The 27,385-nt window shown below is 36.7% G+C and overlaps 1 protein-coding gene across 1 annotated transcript in view; it reads left to right on the forward strand.

Annotated features, from left to right (window-relative positions):
* CACNA1D (calcium channel, voltage-dependent, L type, alpha 1D subunit) overlaps positions 1-27,385 on the forward strand; it is a gene marked incomplete at its 5' end in the record, with an annotated part of 122,245 nt that overhangs the window by 21,175 nt on the left and 73,685 nt on the right. Inside the window, 12 exons of the mRNA XM_010288426.1 lie at positions 4,005-4,174; positions 7,397-7,474; positions 13,399-13,486; positions 14,176-14,202; positions 19,679-19,839; positions 20,397-20,622; positions 20,766-20,973; positions 22,864-22,984; positions 23,999-24,113; positions 24,817-24,886; positions 25,506-25,575; positions 26,339-26,483. Coding sequence (XP_010286728.1) covers positions 4,005-4,174; positions 7,397-7,474; positions 13,399-13,486; positions 14,176-14,202; positions 19,679-19,839; positions 20,397-20,622; positions 20,766-20,973; positions 22,864-22,984; positions 23,999-24,113; positions 24,817-24,886; positions 25,506-25,575; positions 26,339-26,483 — 1,479 coding nt within the window. The remainder of the gene's footprint in view (positions 1-4,004; positions 4,175-7,396; positions 7,475-13,398; positions 13,487-14,175; positions 14,203-19,678; positions 19,840-20,396; positions 20,623-20,765; positions 20,974-22,863; positions 22,985-23,998; positions 24,114-24,816; positions 24,887-25,505; positions 25,576-26,338; positions 26,484-27,385) is intronic.

The raw sequence follows: 27,385 nt of genomic DNA on the forward strand, positions 1-27,385 counted from the left end.
ATTTTTGGACAATAGAAATAAAACTTGCGTTTCGTATAGCAACTTAGTTGTCACTAAAAATAAGCTAGAGGATGTAGGTGAGTCTCCATATAATGCTTTATTTTGCAAGTAATGTCTCCTGCTGCAAGTGCAATTGACTGAGTTATTTACACTATGGCTGCAATTTGAAGCTTTTCTCAGTTTACAGGATATTGCCATATGCTGCAATTTTTAGTCATATTTATAACTAGATCAAAGTTAGGCTGGCTAGGGCTAGGTTGTCTGGTTGATTTGTATTGACAGTGAAATAAACTGATTTGCCTCCATCTAGGTAGCAATAGACTCTTTTGAAGAAAAGATATTTTTGAAATCATTATACAAGTTGGTGTTATACAAGTTATGCAGGTCTGCTTTATAAGATTCTTCAGAAATAGAGATTTGCAGAAAGCTCCTGCTAGTCCTGCCAGCCTCAAGTCTTAATTCTGAATTATATTTAAAATATGAGGCAGTAGTGAGTTTGCCTTTTTCGAGTTGTTGAAATTAGGACATAAACATGTTCATTGAGTTCTCTGCTTTATGAAAACTACTTAAATCTATTTTATTTTAAATTGAAACGTTACAGGTAGTAGGCCTGACTTTCGTTTTACACATGCTGGTGTCAAATCAGAGTAGCTCCTCAGGATTTTTCAGTTTGCAACTTGGGTGGCAACTGATTTAAATCACAATTTAGTGGAGGGACCCTTATGAATGCTAGCATAGTCATAACAGCCCTTTGAAAACAATTTTTGTCAGCTTAGCCAGTGGAAAAACCCTCTGTCCAATATACACTTTCAAATTCCCAGATCCAGGTCATTTTATCACACCAGAATGAAACACGTATTTTGAAGTTAGCTCTTAGCACAGGCATTTACGAAACCAAATATTTACAGAGCTTAAGTCCACTTACCACAATAAATGTGCCACTTCCTAAGCCTGTCAACTTCATAGGCTTCTGGACTGAGCGCTGGGTTGAGGACAGTCAGGGAGGCCAGTTCAGGCTGTTAGTCTAACCAGTCAGTACCTGGGCTGCCTCCATAGCCAAAAGCTTTTTCTTTCTGCCGGGGACCTGACCTACGCTCTCCATAGCCATGAAATGCTGCACAAGCAGCTGTCCTATTTCTTCCACGAGATCAGCCGATGTCTATGTATCTTTGTCTAAATATTCAAATATCTGGTTGCTAAATGTCTTTGTCAGAAGCTTTAGAGCCAACGTCTCTCCCTCATCTCACTGCCATCATCTTTTTCAGATAACTTCTTGTTTCTTGGAAGAAAATGCTTTTGTTCTGCCAACAGGAAACATTCCAATTCCATTTAATTCCAATTTCTTACTCATAGTATTTCAGTAAAAGGAATACGTACATATGTGTGTCTGAGGGATGTCACTCCATTGTGACTGCGATAGAGAAAAAAACACCCCATAGAGGCAGATTCCTTCCTCCCCTAAAGAAAATGCAGTCTTCTCAGGTGTTATACTTCCTTACAAACAGCCAGGTTTTAAAAATAAAACTTTTAAATATAATGGAAATTAAGCACCATTGTATTTCCCCTTACTAATAACTTGCAGCAGCATTTAGCGAGACCATGTCTGACTTCTGTGCTGTGTTAAAGGGAAAGGTCATACTTAGCTGTGTATGTAAAAAACCCCTGTGTTTAATTCTCTGTGTGCAGCCATTTTAATGTAAAGTCAAAGTTAGAAGATGGTTCAGTTATGGGTGAAGTGCTGTTGAAAGGATCAGCCTTGCCACCTGTTTAATTTTTAAATTATTTCTTTCACTTCACTCCATATAATGACAGAATCTTTCATTTTACTTTACCCACACAGATCACATATCCTTAACCCTAATCAAAAACACTCAAAGGACTTAACTGAACAAAACAGGAATACTTGGTAAAAGCTAGCAAGGCTTGTTACTGCTGATTTCATACTATGGCATGATAGCTCTTTTTTTTCCCCCAAAGAGACTGCCTATGGAATGAGAGTAATGAGCATGTTGCCTCAATCAGATGTAAAGGTTGGTCTCTTTGATACTCTGTCTGAGAGAAGGTTAAACTCAGCATTTCATAAACCAGTTTCTTGCAGGCTTGTGACATCTTCTGTCAAAAAAATGAAATAATTTTGTTTTGTTTTTAAAAAAGCAATTATCCCTCTGAGACATCTTTTGAGTTCTCTCTCTTTCATGAGCATTTTTCCGAAGAGATGGCCTTTTGAAGGACCTCGTCCTTGGATGCTAGGTGAAGGGTAGCAAATGCAAAGCAAGCAGTGGCATTCTTCAGCTTCGCTACATTGCCATCAGATGGAACAGGATAATCTCCACATTCCAAACCAAGTTCTTCTTGAATTAAGTCCTGAACCTTAAAAAGTGTAGTGCGTGCCTCTTAACTTTTGCAACAGAAAGCTTTTTAGCTTCTGCAATATAAATTAAAAAAAAATGGTTGCATGTAGAGAGCTACTAAACTCTTAAATTTACTAATGTCAAAGCAGAAATTTAGTGTTTAGAAGATGTGTTTAAAGACTGCAAATAAAACAATAGAAATAAAAAAAACCCTGGAGAGATTATTTCTTTGCAAATTCAAATAAGTAATGCTTGTCACTAAACTGAAATACTATATTGAAAAATTATGAGACCTTCTACTATTCTGCTATATTTTGTTGGCAGGGCAACATCATATTGATAATTGTGTTCACCTTGGGAAAATATTTTGCAAATCTTACACTAATTTACTAATATTTTGCCACTTGAAAAAGGCTATTTTTTGAGTGCTTTAATAAATTTCCCCTTGAGAATGTTTTAATTAGGGAATATTTTCAACTGAAAGTTCACAATAAATAAAGGTGTTGCAAATTTTAATAGTAAATGAAATTACTGTAGCCATTTTTAGGTTTAAATTCAGCCCTATTGTAAAATCAAGAGGTTAGTCAGAAAAAGCTTAATTTTAGATCTTGAGTCAGTACATAGTTACAGTATAGTTCAAGAGTTGTTTGCCTACCCCTAATCATACATAGTAGTACTCACATAAATTGGAACATGTTTGATCCTTCTAATGATGGGAGTTACACATTCGGAGCTGTGTATCACGCCAAATGTTGTAATGATGTTGGCATATGAAATGTCGTGGTGCCAGAATTTACTTGATAATTGTCTTGAGTCATATATCATTAAGGGAATCATAGATTCATGGGGTACTTCAGGTTGGAAGAGACCTCAGTAGGCCATTTCTCAAAGAACGTGACAATTATTTTAATTCTCATTCCGTGATAATTTAGGGATTGGCCCAAATCGCAAAGCTGAACTATACAGACAGTCAAATACATTGTCTTGAGACTGGGGCAATGAGACAGAGCATTCAATTTACATAAAAGGGTGCCCTGATCTGTGAGAACAAGATTCCTAGGCGCTCTTACAGAGAGCAAAAGGGAAAAAAAAAAAAATCCGGATCTCAAACAACACAGGTGTCTTTGTGTGATGTAGTTGAGAGACAACTTATTAGTGGAATTCTGTGAACCATGCACTGAAATAAGTATGTTTGGACATGGCCAATAAACCATGGATGGAAGAGGAAGAATTTTAGAACTGGTCGCCAGAATTTCCCTTTCACTGAAACTAATACCTCTCGGAAATTACTTTATTACTGCAAGTCAATTTATCTTTGTAGCTATTAGATAAAACTGATTTTAAAATCTGTATAGAAGAGCATATAACTAAATGGGGACACACACACACTCTTCTGATATGGGAAGAGTCAAGAATACTGCTTAACTTTCAACTAAATCTTAAAAGCTCTGAAAGTTTTGATGTAATATGATAAGTATTTGCCATGACTTTTTGGACCACTGTCCTGTTTTCAAAGAAACTCTCAAGTCTTCCATGTAGTTTATTCAGTTCATTTTCTATGTTAGTATGTTATTCTGCAGTGTCAAGACCTAGGTCAAAACACCTGGCAGTTTGATAAACAGGTTTTTTTTCTGCTTTATCTGAATTCGGTAGAGAATTTTCCAAGGAAAGAGAAAAAGCCAAGGCCCGAGGGGACTTTCAGAAACTACGTGAAAAACAGCAGCTTGAAGAAGATCTGAAGGGATATTTAGACTGGATTACACAGGCAGAAGACATTGACCCTGAGAATGATGAAGAGGTTGATGAAGAAGGCAAGCGGAACAGTATGTGTTCTTTACTCTGTACTATTTCTGTGTGGGATGGTTTGACTGCTTTTAAGGGTGTTACACTGGGGTGAATGCAGCCTCTCTGATGTCACTTTCTGATTTCCACTTTGCAAAAGAGTTCATTAGAGCAATCATGTCTGTTAATACATTGATACTTAGATAATTCAGATAGTTATTCAGATAGATCCTGTAAAATAGATAGGAAGATAATTCAGCATAACTGCAAAAATCCTACAAAAAAATTCTGTTCTCAGCTGTCCATGTACAAATCATTCTCTGCACTCAATCGCTACTGAGACTTAAAAACTTTGCTTTATTTGTGTTCTGTAAAATGTTAGTATATACAAGCTACGTGCCACTAAGTGTCATCATAAATCCTTAGTCAAGAAGAACGTGTTTGCCTGGAGATGTATGCAATAGAAATAATAATAATGTAACAAGCTTAAAAAATATGGCCAAAACTCCAGTCAAGAAATAACCTTGTGCTAATAGTGAGGATTTTTTTTGAGTTTTGAAGTAGGGAAATGACATTCTGGATCTTTCTTACTGATATTCAAGAAAACTATATAAAATCTTTTTTACTAGATGTATTAACTGAGTGTGAAATAAATGAAATCTTGTCATATTTTTGTTTGATGCTGAGAAATATAATTACCAACTACTTACAATGTATTTATTCGACAGTAGTGTATAATGTGTTATGGGAAAAGTAATTTATGCTATAGTGGCCCTCTAGTGCTTCTGACCTGAGTCCTAACCTAAAGGAACAAGTTAGTTTCATGGTATTGCAACAACTGTAAAAGTTATAATCGATTTCTTGATGTCTGAAATCTCAAGTAACAACAGTGTTTTAATGTCATAATTTAGTAGAGGTTGTTTTAGCCTCTTAATTGCTACTATGTAAACATGGCTAAAATTTTCATGAGAACTTTTAGTGCTGTACATAAATGAGAACAGGGATTCAGGATGTGGTTTATGATATAATACTAAATGTAAGCCCAAATTTAAATATATATACTAACACTATAATAGCACCTCATTATTCATGTGATACTCCAGAAAGTCATGGTACTTATTCATTGAGATACCATTGAGTATGTATAAGAAAATGCATCTACCAGTGGTTTGTCAAAGGCAACTCAGAATATTATTTTCTGTGTTGAAATAATACATTCTTACCGTTCTTTTTCTTCTAGTGCTGCAAATTTATTGTGAACTGTTTGTTTAAACCATAGTACTTTTCAGAAGCAGTAAAATAGTGAAATTACGTGGTTTGATATTGAGGTATCAGCTTTTGAACTTACCTCTGTATTGCACGTAGATAAGTTTTTTGTGGTTTTTTTTTGTTTGTTTTTTTTTTAAAGTCTATATTTTTTGTGTTTCAGAATTTTATTAGTCCTTTAGTTTGCAATAAAAGTAGGGTATGAATCTGTGTTTCTGTCTGGAAGGAAGCAAGATGATTTTGTGAGAGGCTGGAAAGCAACTTGTGGGTTGATGTTGATACCAGCATCACCCAGAAAGGAATAACTTATCTCTGTATGAAAATCTGTAGCGCAGAGTTTTTATCTAGAGCAGAGCAAAAAAGCCAAAGAATTCACTATACTTGGTTATTGCTACTAATGTTGTTTGGAAGGAATACATAAACTGTGTATTGAATATCAGTATGAAATCCTAAGATTGAGAAGTAAAAGACTGCATGTTTTATGGAGTAAATACACTTTGTACAAGATCGTCATGTAGATGATGCCAAATTTGGACAGAGCGTTGGAGAACAATGCCGTCAGCTATGGCGCTGATGGACTTGGTTTGCAAATCTGCAGGTGAAACCCCAGAAGCTTTTTGCATCCTGTTCAAATTGGGTGTTTGTTAATAGGCTGCAAAAGAACCAGTTGCTCCAGCATTTCTTAAACAGCTTCTAGGTCATATAGGTCTTTCATAAATCAAGAATCTTGTTTGCCTAGTTGTTGAGTTTGAGAGCACTTTTGCCTGTAAACTGTTAAATTAGACATAATTTTAGGGTAAGTTAAGAGTTGGAGGAGACTTCCAGAGTAAAAATAGGAGAAGAAAAGTCATTAAAAGAACTTTAAAACAAATACCAAAAATTTAGTTTCAGGCATATGTATTTTGAATGGAAATTTCCAGCGAATAGGCAATCTCCTGGAACTCCTCTGGGTTTGTGTACATGTGCTTAAATGAGTGGCTTGGAATTTAATATTTAATGTCAGTTGCAACTGAGTGTAAAGGAGGAAGCGTTCCTCAATTGCTCCACCTCCTGGTGTTCAAGACATGCTCTGCTGTGTATCCCATTGCATGGGGTGGTAGGATGACAGACAGCACAAGCTATCTATCCAGTTATTCCATAGGAATCTTTTGGGCTAGGTACGATAGAGAGCATAGGTACAATAATGAGCTACCTGTTTGGAAGTCAGGTGAAATTTAGCTACCAGTAAGCTTAGGAAATAAATTTAGTCCAAACATACCGGTGATGTGTTTCTAGAACTGTCTTTGAAGCATAGGGTAGGGCTGGGTCCCAAGACAGGCAGAATAATCATTTGCAGGCTTCCAGGCAGCTATGTGTCTGCTTTGAATCCCTCAACCTCTGGATGGTCAAGATTACTGCTGGTTTGTGGTCATGGAAGATCACTGTAATGCTCTTCAACAATGTGAAAGAGCTCTGGGTTTAGGATACAGAAGATCTCTCTATGGCAGGAAAAGGTACAGATTTCAAAGGCAGTTAAATTAGTGATTAATAGCTTCTTACATAATCCCTTAGAAATGGAGGTTAAGTTCCTGCAACCCCAAAATTTTGAACCAGAGAAGTCATTTGGTAAAGTCATTTGTGTATGAACCCACTGTATTTGTACATCTCTCTTGCTGATAGCAGGCACGTATTCAGTGCTGTTGAATAATGGAATACCTTTTAACTACTAGAATTGTAAATATGCCTTTAGTAAAAGTCCTAAGTTGTTATGAACCAATAACTAGTCACCCTGAAGTCAATGAAGAACTTCCGTTGACTTCAAAGCATTGTGAATTTAGTCCAGAATGCAAAAATCGGTGAGAGGTGAGGGATTTAGCTCTGAGTTATGCTGCCGGTAATTTCAATTTGTTTTGCCTAACGTTGCTTGTTTTGTGTATATGGACACATTCTTATTTTTTGCGTTGTAACTGCCGCCACCTACTGCTTAAATGCTGGGATTACATGTGCTTAACACGAAGGGGTTACGTTGGCTGACTTAATGGAAGAAAAGAAGAAAAGCAGACTTAGTTGCTTTGGCCGTTCTTCCAATAAACATGGTAAAACATGTTCTGATTTGCAGTTGAGCTTTCTTCTGTGCCAACACTGCGTTTGACGTGCTAGCTTGTGAAAGCTCTCCTACCTCTTGCATGCCTTTTCTGTAACAAAGCTATAGCATGTAGGCACTTGTGCATGCAGTTCTCCTGTTTCCAGTTGCACGTCTGAAAGAGACTGGTGCTGCAGTGCTCTGCCTTCGTAAAGCATAGTCTTAAATCTATTTGGATTTCCAGTGAAGTGTCTTTGTGACTGTTCTTGCTGAAGCATAGGGTTTTTTTTCCAAAAGTCAGGTAAACCAGATAAAATAAACCAGATAAAAAAAAGTATTTTAGTATTTTAAATTCAGATGTGGAGAAATTAACCACAGTATTTTACAGGCTTTATACTAAATCATGGTGTAAGCTTAGAACAGTATCATGGGGATATTTACTATTTATTTATAATACTTTTAATGTGGAATCTAACAAAACATAACAAACTTCTACTGTAAATCCTCTTGTTATTGATGGTTTTGTTTCTGTAATTTGTGTAAAACACAATTAAATTTCTTTCCCACCCACAAGAGAGATGAGTATGATAGTTATTTTCAAATCTGTACTCTTTTAATAATGGCAAATGTATTGATTTGACATAATCATAATTGTAATTATTAGGAGATCTAGTTTTAATCCTACCTACAACAAAGTTATTGGATCAACTGAATTCCTTGCTGTCCTAAGAAACACTCTTGTGGCTCAGACTGAGGCTGACAAAAACTCATCAAGTTACTTTAGAAAATGCAGAATATTAAGTCAGAAATTGTTAGGACTCCATGGACTCATTTTCTACAAATACTGAGTCTGCTTGAAATTAATTGTGTAACTGTTACGTATATTGTCTAATAGCTCACACAGCTTTTCCATAAAAATTGCTAAAAGGCAGTGGTAGCAATTTTACTTTGGATATGTGTTTCAATATAGCCTTTAAATTAGCGGGTTCGGGTCTTGATGTCAGTCATGAAGCAACATGGAACTGGCTGAAAACTTGCTGTTGTCCACCAGCCGCACATGCTTTCTCACCACTAGTGCCTGACCTTTCTAACCAAAAGCATTCTCAAGCATGTGTGCACTGACTTAGTTTGACTTGTGTCTGGCAGGGCAGGTGTACCTTTTATGAGTAGGATACTTCCAAAGTACAAATTGGTGGCCTAAGTCTATTTGTTTCTGTATTTGTGAGACTGTTATGCTGATCTGAGTAGCTCAAACTTGGACCATGACTGAATTAGAAACCCCACCCTAAATATTTTTCTTTGTATTACCCCTACCTCTATTTCTATTAAAAGCACCACATCTGTAGGGCATACAACTTTCCCAAGATTCATAGTGTCATCCTCCAGGCTAGAAGTGGTTGGTTCAGTGATGCTTCTGTAATGAAGACTGATTATTTCGCTCTCCTGCTGCTGCTATGCAATCATTCAACCTTATATTGAGTTTCCATGGGCTGCCTATAAAAAGAGAGCACCTATAAGAATGATTGTTGATAGTATCAACATTAAATCTGCACTATGAAAACAGATACCTCGCTACAGTATCATGTAGAAGAACATCTTCCAGGCAGCTCCTTCTTAAGCTGAATTTACCCTGAGGATCTTCACAGTCAGAATAGATAGTACCACTTCTTTCTGATGTGTTTTCTGGGCATACAGCAGACTTTGGAAAATTTGAAATGAATTTGCAATGATAATGTTGCCTCTTGGGGGATTTTTTTGTTTTGTTATGTTTTCCTGTTTGACTACCTCAAAGATTTGGTACAAAGGATTCAGAAAATCCATGTACTGATTTGAGAAATAATTAGGAGAATTTTGGAGTTCATAGAATTGGTTGGATGTTACTAGCAGACAGAAGATGACCATTTTGCAAGGGTGATCTAAAATTTTGCTAGTGTAGTACCTTTTTAAATAATTGTAAGATTCTCTCCAGTAACTGTTACTGATTTTCTGACTAGCTGTGCAGATTGCTCCACTTCTGCATTTTTCAGAAAATGCTATTCAAGCTATTTTCCTTCAGCATATGTAACCAAAAAGGTACTCAAGGTGCATCAGTGTGGAAACGAGGTCACAGCCTATGGATCAAAAATGCATATCTGAAGTTGAACCAGATTAAAATATTAATTATATATTTTCTAGAGTAAAACGATTCCAACAATAATACTTGCCATCACAGTTCAATAATTCAGGGTGTAATTTAGGCTGCTTCTGGATTCTACAGTGACGCTGAAATGTCATAGTGCAGGATTATGGAATTTATTTCTTCCAACTCCAGCTGTCTAGGACATGTCAATGCTGATGGGCACTGACTTGCTCTTAGCTCTGTGTTAGTTATGTTATGTCCTGGAGTGGAGTTTGAAATCCCTGCTTCAAAATCTGAAAACTGTTTTAGAGTAAATAGTGAGCATTATAACATGAGAAAAACAATCTATCTTCTTATCCGCAGAAATAAAATGTAGTAGTTGATATATTTGACCTCTTTTCTATATACTCAGGAAAGTATTAAGCTGCATGCTAGATGGGTTGTTTATATTGCCTAATGCAAGCATTCTTTCATTTCAAACCGGTTACCATAATTGAAGAGAGCTGATACTATCTGGAAATCTAGATAATCTTTCCAAGAAGAATGCCAGTAAAATAAGGGCAAAAGGTGAATAAAGAATAGAGAAAATTTGGTACCTTCCTTTGAGAATACTGGTACTCCAGTATTCAAAACTGGCCTTACTGAGACCCGTCTTTCAAAAGTTCATTGTGTGCCGTACTTCGCCCAGTGAACACTGCCCTTTAGCTGTGGTTGTGAAATTAAGTCTTGCAAGACTTGCCAGGTTGCTTGCATTAGCGAGCGTGGATGTGGTCATTCAGTGCCATTGCCGTTTTCTTCTGGCTAACGATGTAATGACTTGCTAGCATTGCTGGAGCTAGACTTCCACATGGTGCCTTTCTCAGTACTTCTGTCAAGTTTTTCTTTTACCATATAAATCACAGTATAATGACAGCTGAGTCTCTAATGTAAACTGAACTGTCTATGGTTCTTTTTTCCTCTTTGGTTTTTGTAGCACAGCACCTGCCAGTCACTAATAGAGCTAGAGCAATAGCCCTGTCTGAAATAGAGAGGAACATTCTGGCTGTATTTAATAATTGGCAGAACTGACATTGGCTTCAATAGGGACAATTTTTTTTTTTTTCCTTTGGTACTTTGTTTTCCTTCATGCAGTCATTTTCAAAAAAGGGCTGGTATTTCTTAGTGTGGGTTAACACATCAAGTCTGGGTAGAATTGAATTAAAATTATATTGCTTTGCACTTACTCTTTTAAAAATTCTTTGGCATGTATTAAAACAAATAGCAGTTGTTGACACTGAGTGATACTTTATGAGGAACTGGATTCTAGGTACTGCTTTTAGAGGAGGGAAGGGTTGACAAGTTTGAAACACAAGCGTGAGACACACATTACACATGTAATGCTTGCAAAAGTGGGCCTCGCTCTGTTTTCATGGCAGTTCTTATAACAGTGTGTGAAACAAGACTTCTGCACTCATATTTTGTAATTGTCCATCATGAGCGCTAAAATGTTTTTAATTAGGTGGCTATAATGTTGTGTTGCCTAGCACTGTGCGAGTCACCTAGCACAAGACAACCATTTCAGTTCTTTACCAGACAGGGAAACTCCTTGCAATTATTGCAGAAGACCCTGACATTTTAAAATAAAAATTATTAGTTCTGAAGATCTGAGACTGTCTGAAATATTTTTGTCAATTTTTTTTTTCCTTAAACCCTTTGAAATTCTAATATTTGAATTTGGATATCATCAAAGATAGTTTGCTTTACTTTTGAATGAAATTCCTTTTGAACTCTGTGACTGTAAGCTGTGAAGTTCACACGAGACTATCAATATTCATAGCATGATATTAGAATTGGGGCACTTGCAGGTGCTAACCAGGGATTTTTCATATATAAAGCTATTACAGTAATATTTTAAAAGAATCATCAAAACAGAAGAACCTTGTGAAAGAAGGTTTTGCTGTGCTTACTGCCTGAAGTGCCTTGTTTATTCAAACACCTGCATGGACATTTTTGATCTTTCTTTTGTCATGCCAATTCTGTGTTTAACATTTCATGTAGTGGTGACTGACATTTACGGGGACAGATTCTCAGCTATTGCAAATGGTAGCTGAGCATCTAGCCTGCATAGACCTGTCAGTCTCCCAACTTGGATGGAGCTGGGGGTCATGGAGACCAAACTACGATTTACCAATTCCGTGTACCTCTATGTCAGTGTTGAGGCAGTACAGAGGCTGCACAGAGAAACTAACAGTTCTCATTTTGTACCTGATCTGTAGACAAATCAGAAAATTCAGGGCCTGATTCTCAAGTCTCACTTGTATAAAGATGTGTGTAATTAAGACTGCTTTAAGCCTCCTTTAAGCTACCAAAATAGTGAGACTTCCCTAACAGAAATAGGTATTGTAGCCCTTCTGCCTTCAGTACTCTCAAGGCCACAGACATTGGCTTAAACCCTCCCCAACAAAACAAAACAAACAAAACCAAACAAGCAAACCGTCCAAACAGCATAAGGTACTCCCCAGAATACCTTTAAGATACTCTGTTTTTCTTTTGTAAATTGCTGTTCTACAGTAATTTCAATGCATCTTCTGCTTCTCTTATTTTTTCCTACTTTTGTGGTATTTCTGCTGTATAAACCAGCAACATTAATTTTACACTTTTCTTGTTCTGGAGGTTTTCCTTTCCTTTTTTGGGAAAGGAAGCAGCAACACCATGCGGTCTCAGGAGATGAGGGATTACCACATATGATATGAGAAATCGTGCCTCTTGGCAGTACAGCCATGGCAAAAAAAAGTTTTTTCCCTTTCTGGCTTGCTTTGCAGACATGGAACTAGTGTTCTCCCCTAGCAAATACCGAGAACTTCGGCTGTTCATCGTTTCGTAACACCTTTTGACATATGTTGTCCTCTCTCTATATTTCAGTTGATCTGAAGATAAATGGTGATGACCCATCTGCAAATGAGTTTCGTCTAAAAACCCATTAGCTACAATTACTAACTATTCAGTAATGATGTAAAATATGTACAGTAATTCACTGTGTAACAAACATAATGATCCCCTTTATATTGGTAGTAATTCTCATTATCCTTTGTAGTACCCATTCTGCCATCCCCCGTGCTTCTTCCTGTCTTTTCATATAGTATTTGCAGGCACACTTAATTACCAGCATCTTGCCTTGGTAATTCATGATGGAAGTGAAAGAACAAAGTGGTCAGTATGTTTCAGAGTGTGATAGTTCCTATTTTCAGAAGAACTTTGTTGACATTTCTTGGAATTAGCGAGCATGTTAACGAGACTTAAACTGATAAACACCTCCAAAGAGTTAGCAGAATACTTTTTAAAATGGAAGGCCACAAAATCTAGTTCAGGTTTCTTTGTTTCCTTTCTAGGGGTAGCATGCTCGTTAAAGGCCACAAAATCTAGTTCAGGTTTGTTTCCTTTCTAGGGGTAGCATGCTCGTTGTTACAAAACTCCTCTACATTGTACGCTGTAGTGCATTTTCAACACTTATGATGAATCGTTAAAAAGAAGCAAAAAAAGCTACAATACACTGGAATTCTGTGTGCTTTCCTTTGCTATACTGTAGTGCATTTTCAACACTTACGATGAATAGTTAAAAAGAAGCAAAAAAAGCTACAAGACACTGGAATTCTGTGTGCTTTCCTTTGCTATAAGAGGAGGACTGATAAGTGTCTAACTTCATCAGCCATTCCTCAGATCTTCCAAGCTCTCATTAGACCTGCAAAAAGCAGAGGCATTCTTGCAATACAACAGGCGATCACATTCTGAGTAATGCCTTGCTTGGCTGTCAGTCTAAAGCAATTTCTGTCTCCTCACAGCAAGCATGCCCACCAGTGAAACTGAATCGGTGAACACGGAGAATGTGAGCGGAGAAGGAGAGAACTCGGCATGCTGTGGGAGTTTATGGTGAGTACATAGACTGTTTTCAAGTACCCACCCTCATCTCAAAATTTAAACCAACCTATCTTTCCCTGTTGTTTATTTAGCCAGAACTGCTTTCAGATAGTCAAGCTTTTTGTGACACTTGGGGTTTTTTTTGCCTTACAGTAGTTTAATATTAGACCAATTATTACAGCGTTAAAGCACTCCTAAAATGCTCAAGTTAAGAAGATATAAAACAATTCAACTAAACTTTCAGTGTAGTCATGTTTTCCTGAAAGTTTTTATAAAATAAATTTTTGTCCGAAATAATAACAGAAGTGCCCTACGACATGTAAAAAGAATAATTTTCTGTTAAATTGTACATGATCTAGAGAACATGTATTTTTTTAGGCAACAACTGAACGTAGCGGAGTACTTTTATATCCCATGGTTTTGCTACTTATTTGTTCAGATTTTCATGACTTCCAAGTAGCTTCAACATGAGCAGTTTATTTACTTAGTTTTAAATGAAATTTTCTTTCTTTCACTTAGAAAATTTGTAAAGCTTTAGGAATGGTATTTCAAAAAATAAATAACAGACAACAGAATTTCAGCATTTGTTATGCATTTTGTTAAAAGCTTGTTTTTATTTATATTAATTTGCAAAATTCTAAAGAGAATGAATTTGTGTTATTTTTCCACATTCTTAAAAATGTGTTTTCCTTTTCTTCTAGTCAAACCATTTCAAAATCCAAGTTCAGGTCAGTATTTTCCTCTCTTTGTCACCTTTTTTTCTTGTGACTGTTTACACGTCATGATGATCTCATATAATAATTTTTTACTTCCTGTACTTTAAATTTTACTGTGTCAAAATTCTTCCTAACAGTTACTAGTGAATACGAAAGTAAAGTATCCATGAACAGTCTGGGAAATCAAACTCCCTGACTTGCTTTGCTGATATTTGTGGCTTTCTTTTCACTTACTAGAAGCATTTGGGAATATAAGCTTCTATTTTCAAGTATGATTGCTGATGGGAAGTGTTATAAGGAAAATTAATAGTCCCTGATATTGTAGACACTGGATGTGCCAGTACAAACCCAATAAATTTATTTTGATTTTATTTTCCAGTTTTATAGGAAATATATTTAGTAATTAGAGAGGTTAATTGCAAACATGGAAGAGATAACCTCTTTCTGTTTAAAAAGGTTAGGTTTCTCCATGAAGGAACGAAAAAAAATAGCTGTGTAATTTAAGGTAAGGAATCAAGTGGTAGACTTAGTGAATCACAAAGGGCAAAGACATTCCTGCAGTTGCAGACAACCCACAGAATAAATATTTTTCACAGAAATTTTTCAGTGAGAAAAGGGACAATCAAGAAGATTTGGCAACATCTGGCATCAGCAGTTTTGGCAACATCTGGAATCATTCCAATTTTTTAACCCTAGTAAAACTGATTTCGGTGCTGGATGTATAGCAAGTAATTTGTTGGTAACAGCAGTGTACTCTCCTTGCAGCAATTAAGAGAAATAGCATACCCAGCTTTATTCTACTAGCCTTAGTGGCTCTAATGACCTACCAGTGCTGACCAGTTGCAAACAGTTGGAATGGACTTGTGTTCCTTCTGAATAGTTGTCTGTCTTTTTTGAAGAAATGCTCCCAGGCAACAGTTAACTGGTGCTTTTCTACACTGAGAGTTTTTTCATGTGACGCTGTGGTTAAGCCTTATTTTGTCATCCCTTTCAGCCAGTAAACTAGTGACAGCATATATATATGCCTCACTGCTGAAAACTGTGGCCAGTGGACATCTGGCCATTTAGCAGGGTAGCAAATAAACAACTAACCTTTTGGAAGTGTCATCATTAGTTATTAAAGCTGTATCATTTCTTGTATGCCTTCTGCTGCAGGAACAGGCCTTAGCTATTCCACCTGAATGGATCAATTATGTCCATGTGGACCTTTGAGCTTAACCCTTCACGAGAATTATGAGAGATGACACTGCTTTTATCTCAATAAAGAGAAGCAATTCTGTGTGCTAATGGTCTGTAATTTCTTTTGCTATTGCTTCCAGTTACCATAACAATAGAACAAATGGAACAATTTGTTTAGTATTTCATTAGTTGAGAATCCCAAACAAGCATGATTATTTTAAATGATGAGATCGTCTCCAATCAACCTTATAGCATATTATTTATTGCTATGAAGTGTACTCATGCTGTTTTTTAAAGGAGAAACTCTACTATGAAGTGGTCGCATGAAACTTCAAATACCGGGCAGTGCAATAGACTGCTGTACTACATTCTCCACATTTGGTATATTTGCACAGTGGGGACTCATAGAAGAATTACAGAGTAAGCACAGTAATGCCTATGTTCTGAACAACGCCCATTATTTATATCTTAACGAAAAAGAGAACTCTAGAAGCTCTGTTAAATGAAAGCTGCTACATCATCTTTGAGAGAGGAAAATTTCTGCTCAAATCTGATGTTTTTAATAGTCCAAGCAGTGAGTAAGAATCAGTCAGTGCTATCCATTTCTACAATCATTGTTCATAATCAACACATCAATTTGAAAGAAAATTTACTTGCAAGCCAGAAAGTCAGCAGAGGTTCTCCAGCTGTCTAGATTCTGCCACTGTCCTAAATGTTTTTTTGCATGAGCTCTTTGACCAGAATCTGTTCTTGTGGCATTAAAAAACACAAGTCACGCAGAAGTTCATTCATACGTGTATTGCTGCATCTATTGACAGAAGTGGCAGTTGGCAGTGGGATGTTGGTGTCTCACATAAGGATGTTGGTTCACATTTGGAAGTGCTGCAGGGGTCTGCAGCTGCTTGGGGTCTTCAACCATGCTTAAACTTTTTAAGCTGAATTTGATAATGGGAATTCCTCCTTCAACTTTCACGTCTTTACTTGTAGCATTGGAGAAAGATCTATGCCTTTTAACTTAATGAATCCATGTGAGGAGTAGTTTTGAGGCAACAGAGCTCAAAATTATAGTTGTGCCATTGTCTCCTGAACAGATGTGGCTTGCACAATGTCCCAGATACCTAAAAACAGCTCACAGCATCAGTTATCAGAGAGAAAACGCACTATGAAGAGCTGCTGGCTTTGCAATGCCACTAAGAACATCTTAGAGTGTGTCAGCTCTTCTATCTCTATAGAGATCTGCAGACTGATGGTTCTCATCCCGTTGCTTCTGGATACCTAAAAATCTCATACTTGCAAAATCCATTTTTCTGATGTGTCGTAAGAATGTAATTTTGGTGTTTTTCATTGGAGTCACTAGTTTCTAAAAAGTTTTGTTTACCTAAAATACGGAAACTCTCAGTTCTGCAGCGAAGTCCTAGACTATGTGTTCAGCTGTCGGGGATGTCCTAGCACATTCTAAGCCAAACGCTAAACCTTAGTCTAGTTCTCACTCTTCTGGCCTGATCCTCACTCCAACTTTGGGAAAGTTATTCTACAATGGCAGTACACTGTGTTTCAGAGCAAAGTAAATCAGGACATAGCTTATCAAGGATATCGGTTTGACCGTACATGTCTCTGCCTTTGGATCAAAATAGAAAATGCTTTTTATTGCAATCTAGCCTGCCTGCTGTACCACAAGTGAGGATGGAAGTTAATCTTTGGAAATATGTTTCTACAGAGCCGGATGGGTACTTGGTCAAGAGAATTATGTCCTAGCAGAATACAGCAATTATCTACCAGTTCGTTAAGTGAACGTGTGTATCAACCACACATTATACTAGGAAATATATGGATAAATATGATCTCTGCTGCATATTGGTAATCTGCCAGGTGGAATGTTTTGATATTAGAACAACTGTTTTTTTCTCCTCACATTGGAGTGACAGAGCTATGGTTAGAGAAAGATGGGGACCTGCTAGTTGAAGAGATTTGTGCACGTTGTCCTCTGTGAAGATCTCTCTTTTAACAGTTAGCTTCCTCATTTGTCAGTATGATTATATGATCACGTTAACCTTACAGTCATGCTAAAAGCTGGGTCTATGCCCTGAATCCTGTAACTACAAAAATGAGGAATGGAAAAATAATCTCAAAGGCTTCTATTTTTTCATAAGAAGTGAGTGCTCTGGTGCAATTCTTCTGCCCCGTATTTTATAAATTAGAGTAATGAAGTCTAGGGTCTCTCCACGGATGTTAGCATGCGCAATTACAGAAAAATTGGTCTCGAGCGTTAATATTTACTTCTCTGTGAGCTTACTGGTGAAAATGAGGCATGCCAGTTTCGCAGATACAAGGATTATGCATGTGGTTCTAAACAGAAAGTCCAGTTTTGACAAATACCATGTTATAACGAAAAGCTGCTGATACAAAATAATCTGAAAATGAATGTTCCTACCTTTGCATAGGTCTAGTAGCAATACACAAACACGCATGAATAGCAAATAAACAAACTAAACATAGATTCTGCATGGCTGTCTGACACTGAGTTCAATCAGACTCAGTACAAGGCTGGATTTCCCATGTGTGGATTCACATTTAAGACTGGGGCCTAAAGGACCACCTGTTTAGCAGGGGCCCAGCAAGATAAGAATGTTCTTGAATACTGTGTTGTTTTAGGTCAGAACACGATTTTTTTCCTTTATATAGGTAGAACACTGCAAAGGCTTGGAACATCTTAGTAGTGATGTCTGAAACTGATATTAATTTCCATTACCACGAGTACAAATGTAAGGTGCGTAAGGAAGACCCGGTTAATGCTTGAATGCAATGCCAAGCTCAGTTATTTTTATGGCGGTGGTATTGCACATTGATTCTATTTTCTGAGGCAGATTTAAGGCATTTCTGATTTTTATACATACTAAATATAGTACCTGCTAATTCAGACACGAAACGTATTAAGAAATTCACCTACTCATTTATAACAATTTTCAAAAGCCATAGTTCTGTGTCTGTGGTACTGCCAAAAGGGCTGCAGTGCGCTTCCCCATCTGAGCCACCCGTTCCTCCACTCTTTCTGTGATGCAGCAATACAAAGAATTGGATCAGACAACCAACCAGCTAAAATCAACCCAGAAAAAAAGGAATTGGTTTCTACCAGTCAATTCTCAGGTCTGGCTTACTTCATTAGGGCTAGTTTTGGCAAAAGGGAGAGGAGAGAGCAGAACAAGGCGAGCAGACCACCCCACCCCTTTCCATCATGACAGATTTATCCTATAGACTGCCTTGATAGTAAAGCTATAGAGGAAGAAACTAATTCATGCACACTCTTCTCTGAGAGTTCTTTGCTATTTTAAGGCTAGGTCAAGCTTCCATCAGAGTCTGTGCCTGCTCTGTCCCTTGAATTTTCAATGAAGCAGTTGTCAGTTCCTAAAATTCATTATCTGAGTCCCTGGCTGTAGTTCTGGGTGTGTGAATTTTTTGTATGCCTCCCTTTTAGGTAATACCAAATGCCTCCTAATCCTTCTCTTCCTATGACCCAGCAATATGTTTTCTTCCTGTTTCACAAATGTAAATGCAACCCAGGGTAAAAAATCGGTTTACTGAAGTTCCCAGAAGTGAAGCAGAGAAATTAAATCTAGTCTTATGAGTCCAAAGCTTGTGACTCACTTGTGAGTCCAGCTCGCATCTAGATGGGGCCTGTTTACTTGTCCTTGATTGTCACACTTACTAATTTCACAAACATTTGCCTACTGACACAATTTCAGGGCACATCAGTAGAAATCTCTAGGAGTCGCTGACTGAGATTTCTAACATCATAAGGTAGATTTCTAAAAGTTGACCTCAACCTTCCTGCCTTCTTTAATCCTGCCAGAATTGTACTTGTGGTTTAGCTCAAAGCCTACATTTTCAGACTAAATGTAATTTGAATTCTAAGTTGCTTCACTGGTGTTTCTTTACTGCTGTTAAGTGTATAGGGCCTGGGAAGATATATCTATCTTGTTATCTGTGAAATGTTAAATGCAGCTTAATCTAATTATGTAACAGGCAATTAGAGTCTCCAAAAGTTGTGGTTTACATTTAAAAAATTTATAATAAAATCTAAAAAAGGAATAACAAATTAGCACTCTCTAATCTGCAACTGGTAATAATCTACACAACTAAGAATACTTAGTTGCGTAAATATTTATTTTTTACTTATTATGTGCACATATTTGGGAAAATATACCTGCTCACACATGCATACTTGCACTATGCTTTCTACCAAGAAGAAACCTTCATTAAGTCAGATGTCTTTTCTGTATAATAATAAATTTGTTTTTATTTGAACTTTCAGTCGACGCTGGCGTCGCTGGAATCGATTTAATCGAAGAAAATGTAGAGCTGCAGTAAAATCTGTCACATTTTATTGGCTTGTTATTGTCTTGGTCTTTCTGAACACATTAACTATCTCATCGGAGCATTATAATCAACCTGACTGGCTGACCCAGATCCAAGGTACAATCAAAAATTATCAGTGCCTACTTTTGTACTTTGCCGTTTTGTTGTTGTTTGCTGTCCTGAAGGATATTCAGGCAGCCAAAAGGAGATACAAGAAATGACTGAACGTATTTGATTTCCACAATTGCAACACAGCTTAATGGCATACCACCAAAAAACGGACAATAATAAATTTTATGTACCTGTACTTTTATTGCTAAATCATACTTGAAAGACGAGGAAGGAAATGGTAACTGGCACAGCAGAACATGCTGTGGGCTGTGTTGCTCAAGTTACAGTGTGGACTCAAGCTGTGAGTTGAGCAGACATGGACTGCACGATGGATTGGAAAGGTGAATAGTTTATAGGTGGCAGGAAACTTTATATCCTTGTGTAACTTCTGCCACTTAGGCATCAAATACAGTCCAACATAAAAAAAACAGTACTTCCTTCTTAAGCAAAAGGCTACGAACTAATATAGAAAGTATAGTACTAATATGTTAAAATAGAAATGGTATCTGTAAGACAATTCAAGAATGTCTTTATTTATTTTTTTTTTTAATATTTTGTTCCAGATATCGCAAATAAGGTTCTTCTGGCTTTATTCACCTGTGAAATGTTAGTAAAGATGTACAGCTTGGGCCTACAGGCTTACTTTGTTTCTCTTTTTAACCGCTTTGATTGCTTCGTTGTTTGTGGTGGCATTGTTGAAACCATTTTGGTGGAGTTGGAAATTATGTCACCCCTTGGAATTTCAGTGTTTCGCTGTGTTCGTCTCCTGCGTATTTTTAAAGTAACAAGGTAAGATTAACTAATACTGCTAACTTTAGGGATAGCTGAAGGGTGATCAGCAATTCTTTTGTAATACTTCATCATGCACTGCTCTTTTACTGTTTTGTTTGGGGTTTTTTGGTGTGTGTTAACACACGCATTTTAATTTATAGGCACTGGGCATCCCTGAGCAACTTGGTAGCATCCTTGTTAAACTCAATGAAGTCCATTGCTTCACTGTTGCTTCTGCTTTTCCTCTTCATCATAATCTTCTCGTTGCTTGGAATGCAGCTGTTTGGAGGCAAATTTAATTTTGATGAAACTCAAACAAAACGGAGCACCTTCGATAATTTTCCACAAGCTCTTTTAACTGTATTCCAGGTAACTTTCTTTCATCCCGTATGAAACATTTTACCTTTGATGATCAGCAGAACTGTTTAAGTGATCATGTTGCCTGAAAATAAAATCACAAATACTATTTATTCAGTTTACTTTAAGTAGCATTCTGCTCATTAAATTCAGTACTATAGTAACTCTGCACCATTTGTACCATTTGTTCCATGTCTTATTTGATCTATCTATGCAACATAGCTGTCATAATATGTCACAAAATGAAATCTCCTTTGTCCATCTAATACATGGCTAGAAAAAGAGTGGAATGTTATTTTTATTTTAATAAAATTATTTTCTTTAACTTCATTAACTATATAAAATGTCAGCTATTCCCAAGCAGGAAAAAATGAGAAGCATTCTAAGAGCGCATATTTGCATATGGGTCATATCAGTTACTGAAATATAAAAATAAGTATGAATTTCTTTAGAGAGACACTGTCAGGTTTATTAAAATTTTAAAGCAACTTGTCTGTTAGTTGTGAAAAGAGAGAGCCATACTTACAATTTACTTTTCACTATTCTCCTTTTTAAAATTTTTTCCTATTTGGATACTGGAATTAACCTAATTGATTTAATCTTTCTAGCCTTTTTCACATTCAGCTTTGCACATTACCACAATGTTTGGTTTAAAGACATTGTAGGTGAGTGCTTAAAGCTGACCCTGCAACACTCAACTTTGTGTCAGCTTCCCGTCTCTTTGGTAGAAGTTTAACCTGGTGGCTGCCCAGAGCAAGCAAACAAATCTTTCTATGTAATTTTAACATAAGGTAATCTTAATGAGAAATTTCCTTAAGAGGAAAAGTGTCCACATTTGACCTGACATTGCCCCTTTAAAAAATTAAGGCTGTACTTTCAAACTCAGCTGAGTTCGATTTTATTCAGCTTTTAGGCTGCCTTGTTTCCAAAGGAATGAGGCTTCCTCAGTTTCAGAGTATGGTCAGGAGCAGCCAACCTGTTGGGTGCTCAAGAACTATGAAAATCAGCTTGATAAGTTTAGCTCTCCAAAAATGAATTTCAGAAGTTGGCATGCATCAACTGTTTAACTATTTAGAAGGAGAATCAGTATTACATGTTTTCTCAGGATAGAATTGATAATTTATAAGTTACTTAGAAGTATATAAAGTGCCCCTATAATCTGCATTGTAACACTCCGAATTTTTGTTGTAGTACAGGAAAAGTGGAGTTGCCTCATTGTAAACTATCCTTTTAATGAATCAACAGATTTCTGTAAAATTCTTTTAGACTTCCGTGAAATTACATGAAACAATAGCTAATAAGAAAGTCATGTAATTCTCCCACAGCACTGAACTCCGTTCAGTTTAAAATAGCTACCATTTCAAAAGCTATAGCAGTAGTATAGATGTGTGGTACGTGTATTATATAATTTATGATAAGGTGGCTAGTCCCCGTTAAAACTGAAATTGGGTAGACCAATTTGCAGGACTAACAAATGGCATACACTAGAAAAGATTTGTGCCGCTATTTAAAAAAAGAGAGAACCTTAAAACATGTACTCACTTGGTTTTCAAGTGTGATGAACATTTGCGGGCGTTACTACACATGTGGCATTACTGAAAGTCAGGGGTCCTACTTTTGCATGCCAAAATCAATGAAGTTATAGGCTTCTATTTTTATTATTTTTTCCTTTTGCCAAGTTCAGTGCAAATGCTTAGCATAAAATAAAAGCTAGTAGAATTAAACCCAAGCTTTCAGGAGATGGTTATTTAAATGGAAATTTTAAAGCAATGCGTGAAAAGATAATGGTGTTGCTTTACGTATACAGAAGGTCAGCCTTATTGTGTGCTGCGGTTAGAGGAAACGTGTTTCTCTATTGCTCTTTTTTGATGTTGAGTTACTAATAATATATCTGCTTCTTAGATTTTGACAGGTGAAGACTGGAATGCTGTTATGTATGATGGCATAATGGCATATGGTGGCCCATCATCATCAGGCATGATAGTCTGTATATATTTCATTATCCTCTTCATCTGTGGTAACTGTATCCTTTGCAGTCACTGGAAGCATCTCCAAATGGGGCTGTGTGCCAGGGACATATGCAAAATCTCTCTGGGAGGGAGTAAATTGCAATGTGCTTTCTGCATGTGCGAAGTCATTTAAATAGACTTTTCTTTGTACACCCATTCCCTGATGAACGACTCTGCAGTGATCTCCGAGTCCATCTCCAGCCCCTACAATGGCAGAAAAGAGAGAATTTTTTTTTTCTTCCTTCGGTGGCAAAACAGCCTTATTTACCTGCTTGTCTCTATTTGATGTCTCTTCCTCTGAAAATACATGGATGTAGTCTGATCTCTGTGGCAATAATTTCCCGTTCATCCTTTTGACGCTTGATATAGCCCTGTAAATTCTGACAGACGCTGACAGTGGAGCTGGTGCAGGGTCCAGATGACAGAAATCTGCACGGAGAAATGTTGGGTCAGTTAGGATTAAGTAAGCTAAAGCATTCCCCTTCCCTGTCTTCAAGAAATACTTCCTTGGCTCCATGTAGCAACAGAAACTAGTGCTATTCTCAGAAGTTCTTAAAAGATCAGGAGGTGTTAAAAGGGCAAAAACATTCTATTTTTTGTACTATATGGTACTTGTATCAGTATTTGTACTTATCTGCTATGGACTGAAGTATGGAATTTGATATAGATTGTTGCAGACAGAAAAATTAATTTTTCAAAATGCCTGAACAGTCTTAACTTTTAATAGACAAAGTTTCATATTTGAAACTTGCTCAGGCTAGCATAAAGTTGAATTTCATTTATTTAAAAAATATGTCAAGTATTCTGCTCTTTTAAAATCAGTGACCCTAATGGATCTCTGCTCATTTTACACTCCATGTTAATCTAGTCTATGAAATGAGTTGTTTGCACTGCACTCCAGCATCACAGATCTCTATGCTGTAGGTTGGGAACATGTGTTTTATATCTCTCACATTGTCAGTGTTTATGCTGATAATAAACCAAACAATTATAGTAAAGCATAATGTCCTTAAAATGATTTGAAATAGATATCTTGCTAAATGTCTTCTTGGCCATTGCTGTGGATAACTTGGCAGATGCTGAAAGTCTAAATACAGCTCAGAAAGAAGAAGCTGAAGAAAAGGAAAGGAAAAAAAATGCAAGGTAACATAGCATGGGTGTGCTGAATAAGCAGGAAAGGGGAGGAGGAGGGTACTGAATTCTTTCATAAGGATTTTCTGTATATAAGTGTCTTTACCATCTTCAAAACTAATTTGACTCAGGAAAAAAAAAATGAAAGCGTTTACCTAGACATTAAAATAAGACTCAATTAGTATGATTTTAGATAAATGTGGGTAGTAATTGGGAAAATGAGGTGAATTAAGGACATAATGATAAGCCAACTGATATTTAAACATTGCAATGGTAGGATTTATTGCGCAATTAGAACAAGAATGTATCTGCTGTTGCCAGTGCACAACTCCCTGTGGAATCAGTTCTCTAAGCCTTATATAGACAAGAAGAAAACCTTCCTTTCAAATCAGTGCAGGCCCACTGAAGTCAATGCAAGTTGTTTGTATGAGTCCAAGGGCACAGTTTATCCCTCTAGAAAAGGAGTAATGATCATGCATTGAATTTTTTACAGATGAGCTTATGGAATTATATTCAAAATGATAATCTTTTACATGGATCATTGTATTCAAATGCAATAGATTTTATTGCTCTGACACCTGCAACTGTGCAAATAATTATAAATACTATATGGTTTTAGGTATGCTCTCTCAGCTTTTCTTAGAATGGGTATAGTTCACTAAATCTACTGTCTTTACATGACGTGCTTTGTAATTGTTGTTGTATTGTTTTGTAGAAAAGAGAGTCTGGAAAATAAAAAAAGTGAGAAGTCAGAAGGTGACCAAAAGAAGCCCAAGGATAGTAAGGTGTTTATTCTAAAAATTATGTTTTTTATAAGAAGCAGTTTTACTAATTTTGCTAGGGAGTACTTTTCAAGACTACTGTTCATTTTACAATTTCTTTTATGAACCCATCATTGCTACGTTTTTTTCCTGGCAAAGGAAACTTAATTCTGATGCTTTGCATCCTCACAGAATCCCTTAATCCAGAAAATCCCTTTGGTTTCAGGATATCCTGAGAAAGGAAGCTCTTAGAGCATGAAATAGTTAATGTTAGGAAAATTTAACGTTATTTTAGGATCCCTGTAGCTATTTTGACTGATAAATCCAATGGAAGAGATTAGTGAATGATAAATGCTTAGCAGAATGTTCAATCATTCTTGGTAATTTTTACCAAAGCCTGTTGGTTATATTATCATTCACAGCCAGAAGAATGTGGATGCTATAGAAAAATAATCTTTTAAAAATATGCATTAATCTGTCGGCTCTCTGTTCTCAGAGTTACCCTGTTTCAGAAAACTCAGGCTGAGCATAAGGATCATTTCCCTGACTTCAGATGCTTACTTGGTTTACTTTCGGTTGGAACTTCATGCTCCAAGCTGCATTTAAATTTATTTTTCTTCTTGTGCATCTTTTATTGCTGTAGGTGACAATTGCTGAGTATGGAGAAGGAGAGGATGAGGATAAAGATCCCTATCCACCCTGTGATGTACCAGGTATGTGAATACCAGCCAGAAGACAACACATTTAAGTTTGTTTGCTAAAATATTCTAAACTTGCTCTTGCTGAATACAGAATCAATTCCTTTGATGAAGTTGTGCTCTGTTATCAGTGGATAAATGAGCCTGTAAGCTGCTAAGTATTATCTTTTCCTGCGGCTTCCTAGTCAGTATGAACCACATATCAGAGTTCATACGGCGACCCTGAAGACTGCTGTGGTAATACTATCTGGATATGAGAGCAAGTTCTAAACTTCTCTGAAACATTTTGCAAAAAAGGGCATTTGAGGGCTGATGGTGTTCGATTACTTTTATCTTAGCTTCTTCAAGTCCAGTGAACATCCTTATATAAAAAATCAGTTCTGTCTGATTGTCTGGATGCCTACTACAGAAATCTGTCTTATCTTTTGAGCACTCAGTGCTCAACCAGTGCAGTCTGGAGTTGAGCTTAACTGGGGCTCCAGAGCCCATGTGTAGGGGGTGTGAGTGGATACCCCAGAGGAGGCTGGTCAGGGCCAGTAAACACTATTACTGCACTCAGGGCACTTATGCACACACCCATATATGCACATAAACATGTATATAAATGACAACTATATGGATGTTCATATATTGCTTCATAGATTTTTTTTAAAGCCATGCTGTGAATACATATTTCTTACAAGCTGTATATATTTTAATACAAGCCATGCTTTTACATTGTTATGAACAAAACCTCAGTGTTTTTTATTTTATAGTAAAAAAAGTGTTTAATTTAAAGTAGGTGAAGATGAAGAAGATGAGGATGATGAACCAGAAGTACCAGCAGGCCCACGTCCCCGTAGAATATCAGAACTAAACATGAAGGAGAAGATAACACCGATCCCTGAAGGGAGTGCCTTCTTCATTTTCAGCAGCACCAATCCGTAAATATAATTTTGAAAAATACTGTTTTAGTCTATCAAGGATTACCAGTGAAGGAACAGGCGTCCTTCCAGTGAGGTTAGGAATAGAACTCCAGTATCTTCAACAGGAGAGAGATTGGCTTCTGTCCCAAAACTTTCTGAATGACTTGGTAAATTAAAAGAATTTGATAAATATATTAATTTGTTTCCCACTGTTGAAGATAATAGCATTTTGTACATGTAGTCTGTCTTAAGAGTACCCTTTGATGTTTATTAGCTATTTAGTATGTTAGTCACTGGATATAAAAGGTCTGACGAGATCTGAGCATCACCTACATGAGATAGGATTCTTAGTATCCCTAGGAACCTTTGTGGAGCAATATAGGTGAGGATGGAGAAGACAAAATAAAGAGAGAAAGAGAAAAGAAGGAGAAAGGATATATATATTCCTCTTGAGGTAACATTATTTTCTCAGATTCAAGCAAACACTGGCGATAAAGACAAATGATTTAAAAAATCAAGAACAATAATGGTTGGATTTTGGTGGGAACTGGAATCTTTCACCACTCAGTCTAATGCCAGAGCATTTGGAGTTCTACACTGATGAAGATAGCAAGCCTCAGTAGTCAGTAAAAGTCATTACTGATTGTTGGATGGAATTGAACAAGTGAACTAAATTCAGTTCCTACAGACTGATCATAGCTGTTACATTTCTGTATGTAGCAATTTCAAGAGTAGTCTTAGAAGGGAGCTTAAAAGAGTTTTTTCACACAGGAGAATGCTGTCTTCTCAGTGGTAGAGGTCATCACAATTAAGTTTAGAAGATGGTGTGATGACCAAGATAAGAAGTTTTGGGCTTGTATCTTTGTCATTGCACGGGTTGTCAAAATCTCTTCAGAATTTTCAAACAAACTGGAAAGAGT

Source organism: Phaethon lepturus, unplaced genomic scaffold, assembly GCF_000687285.1.
Source record: "Phaethon lepturus isolate BGI_N335 unplaced genomic scaffold, ASM68728v1 scaffold11870, whole genome shotgun sequence".
Classification (NCBI taxonomy): domain Eukaryota; kingdom Metazoa; phylum Chordata; class Aves; order Phaethontiformes; family Phaethontidae; genus Phaethon; species Phaethon lepturus.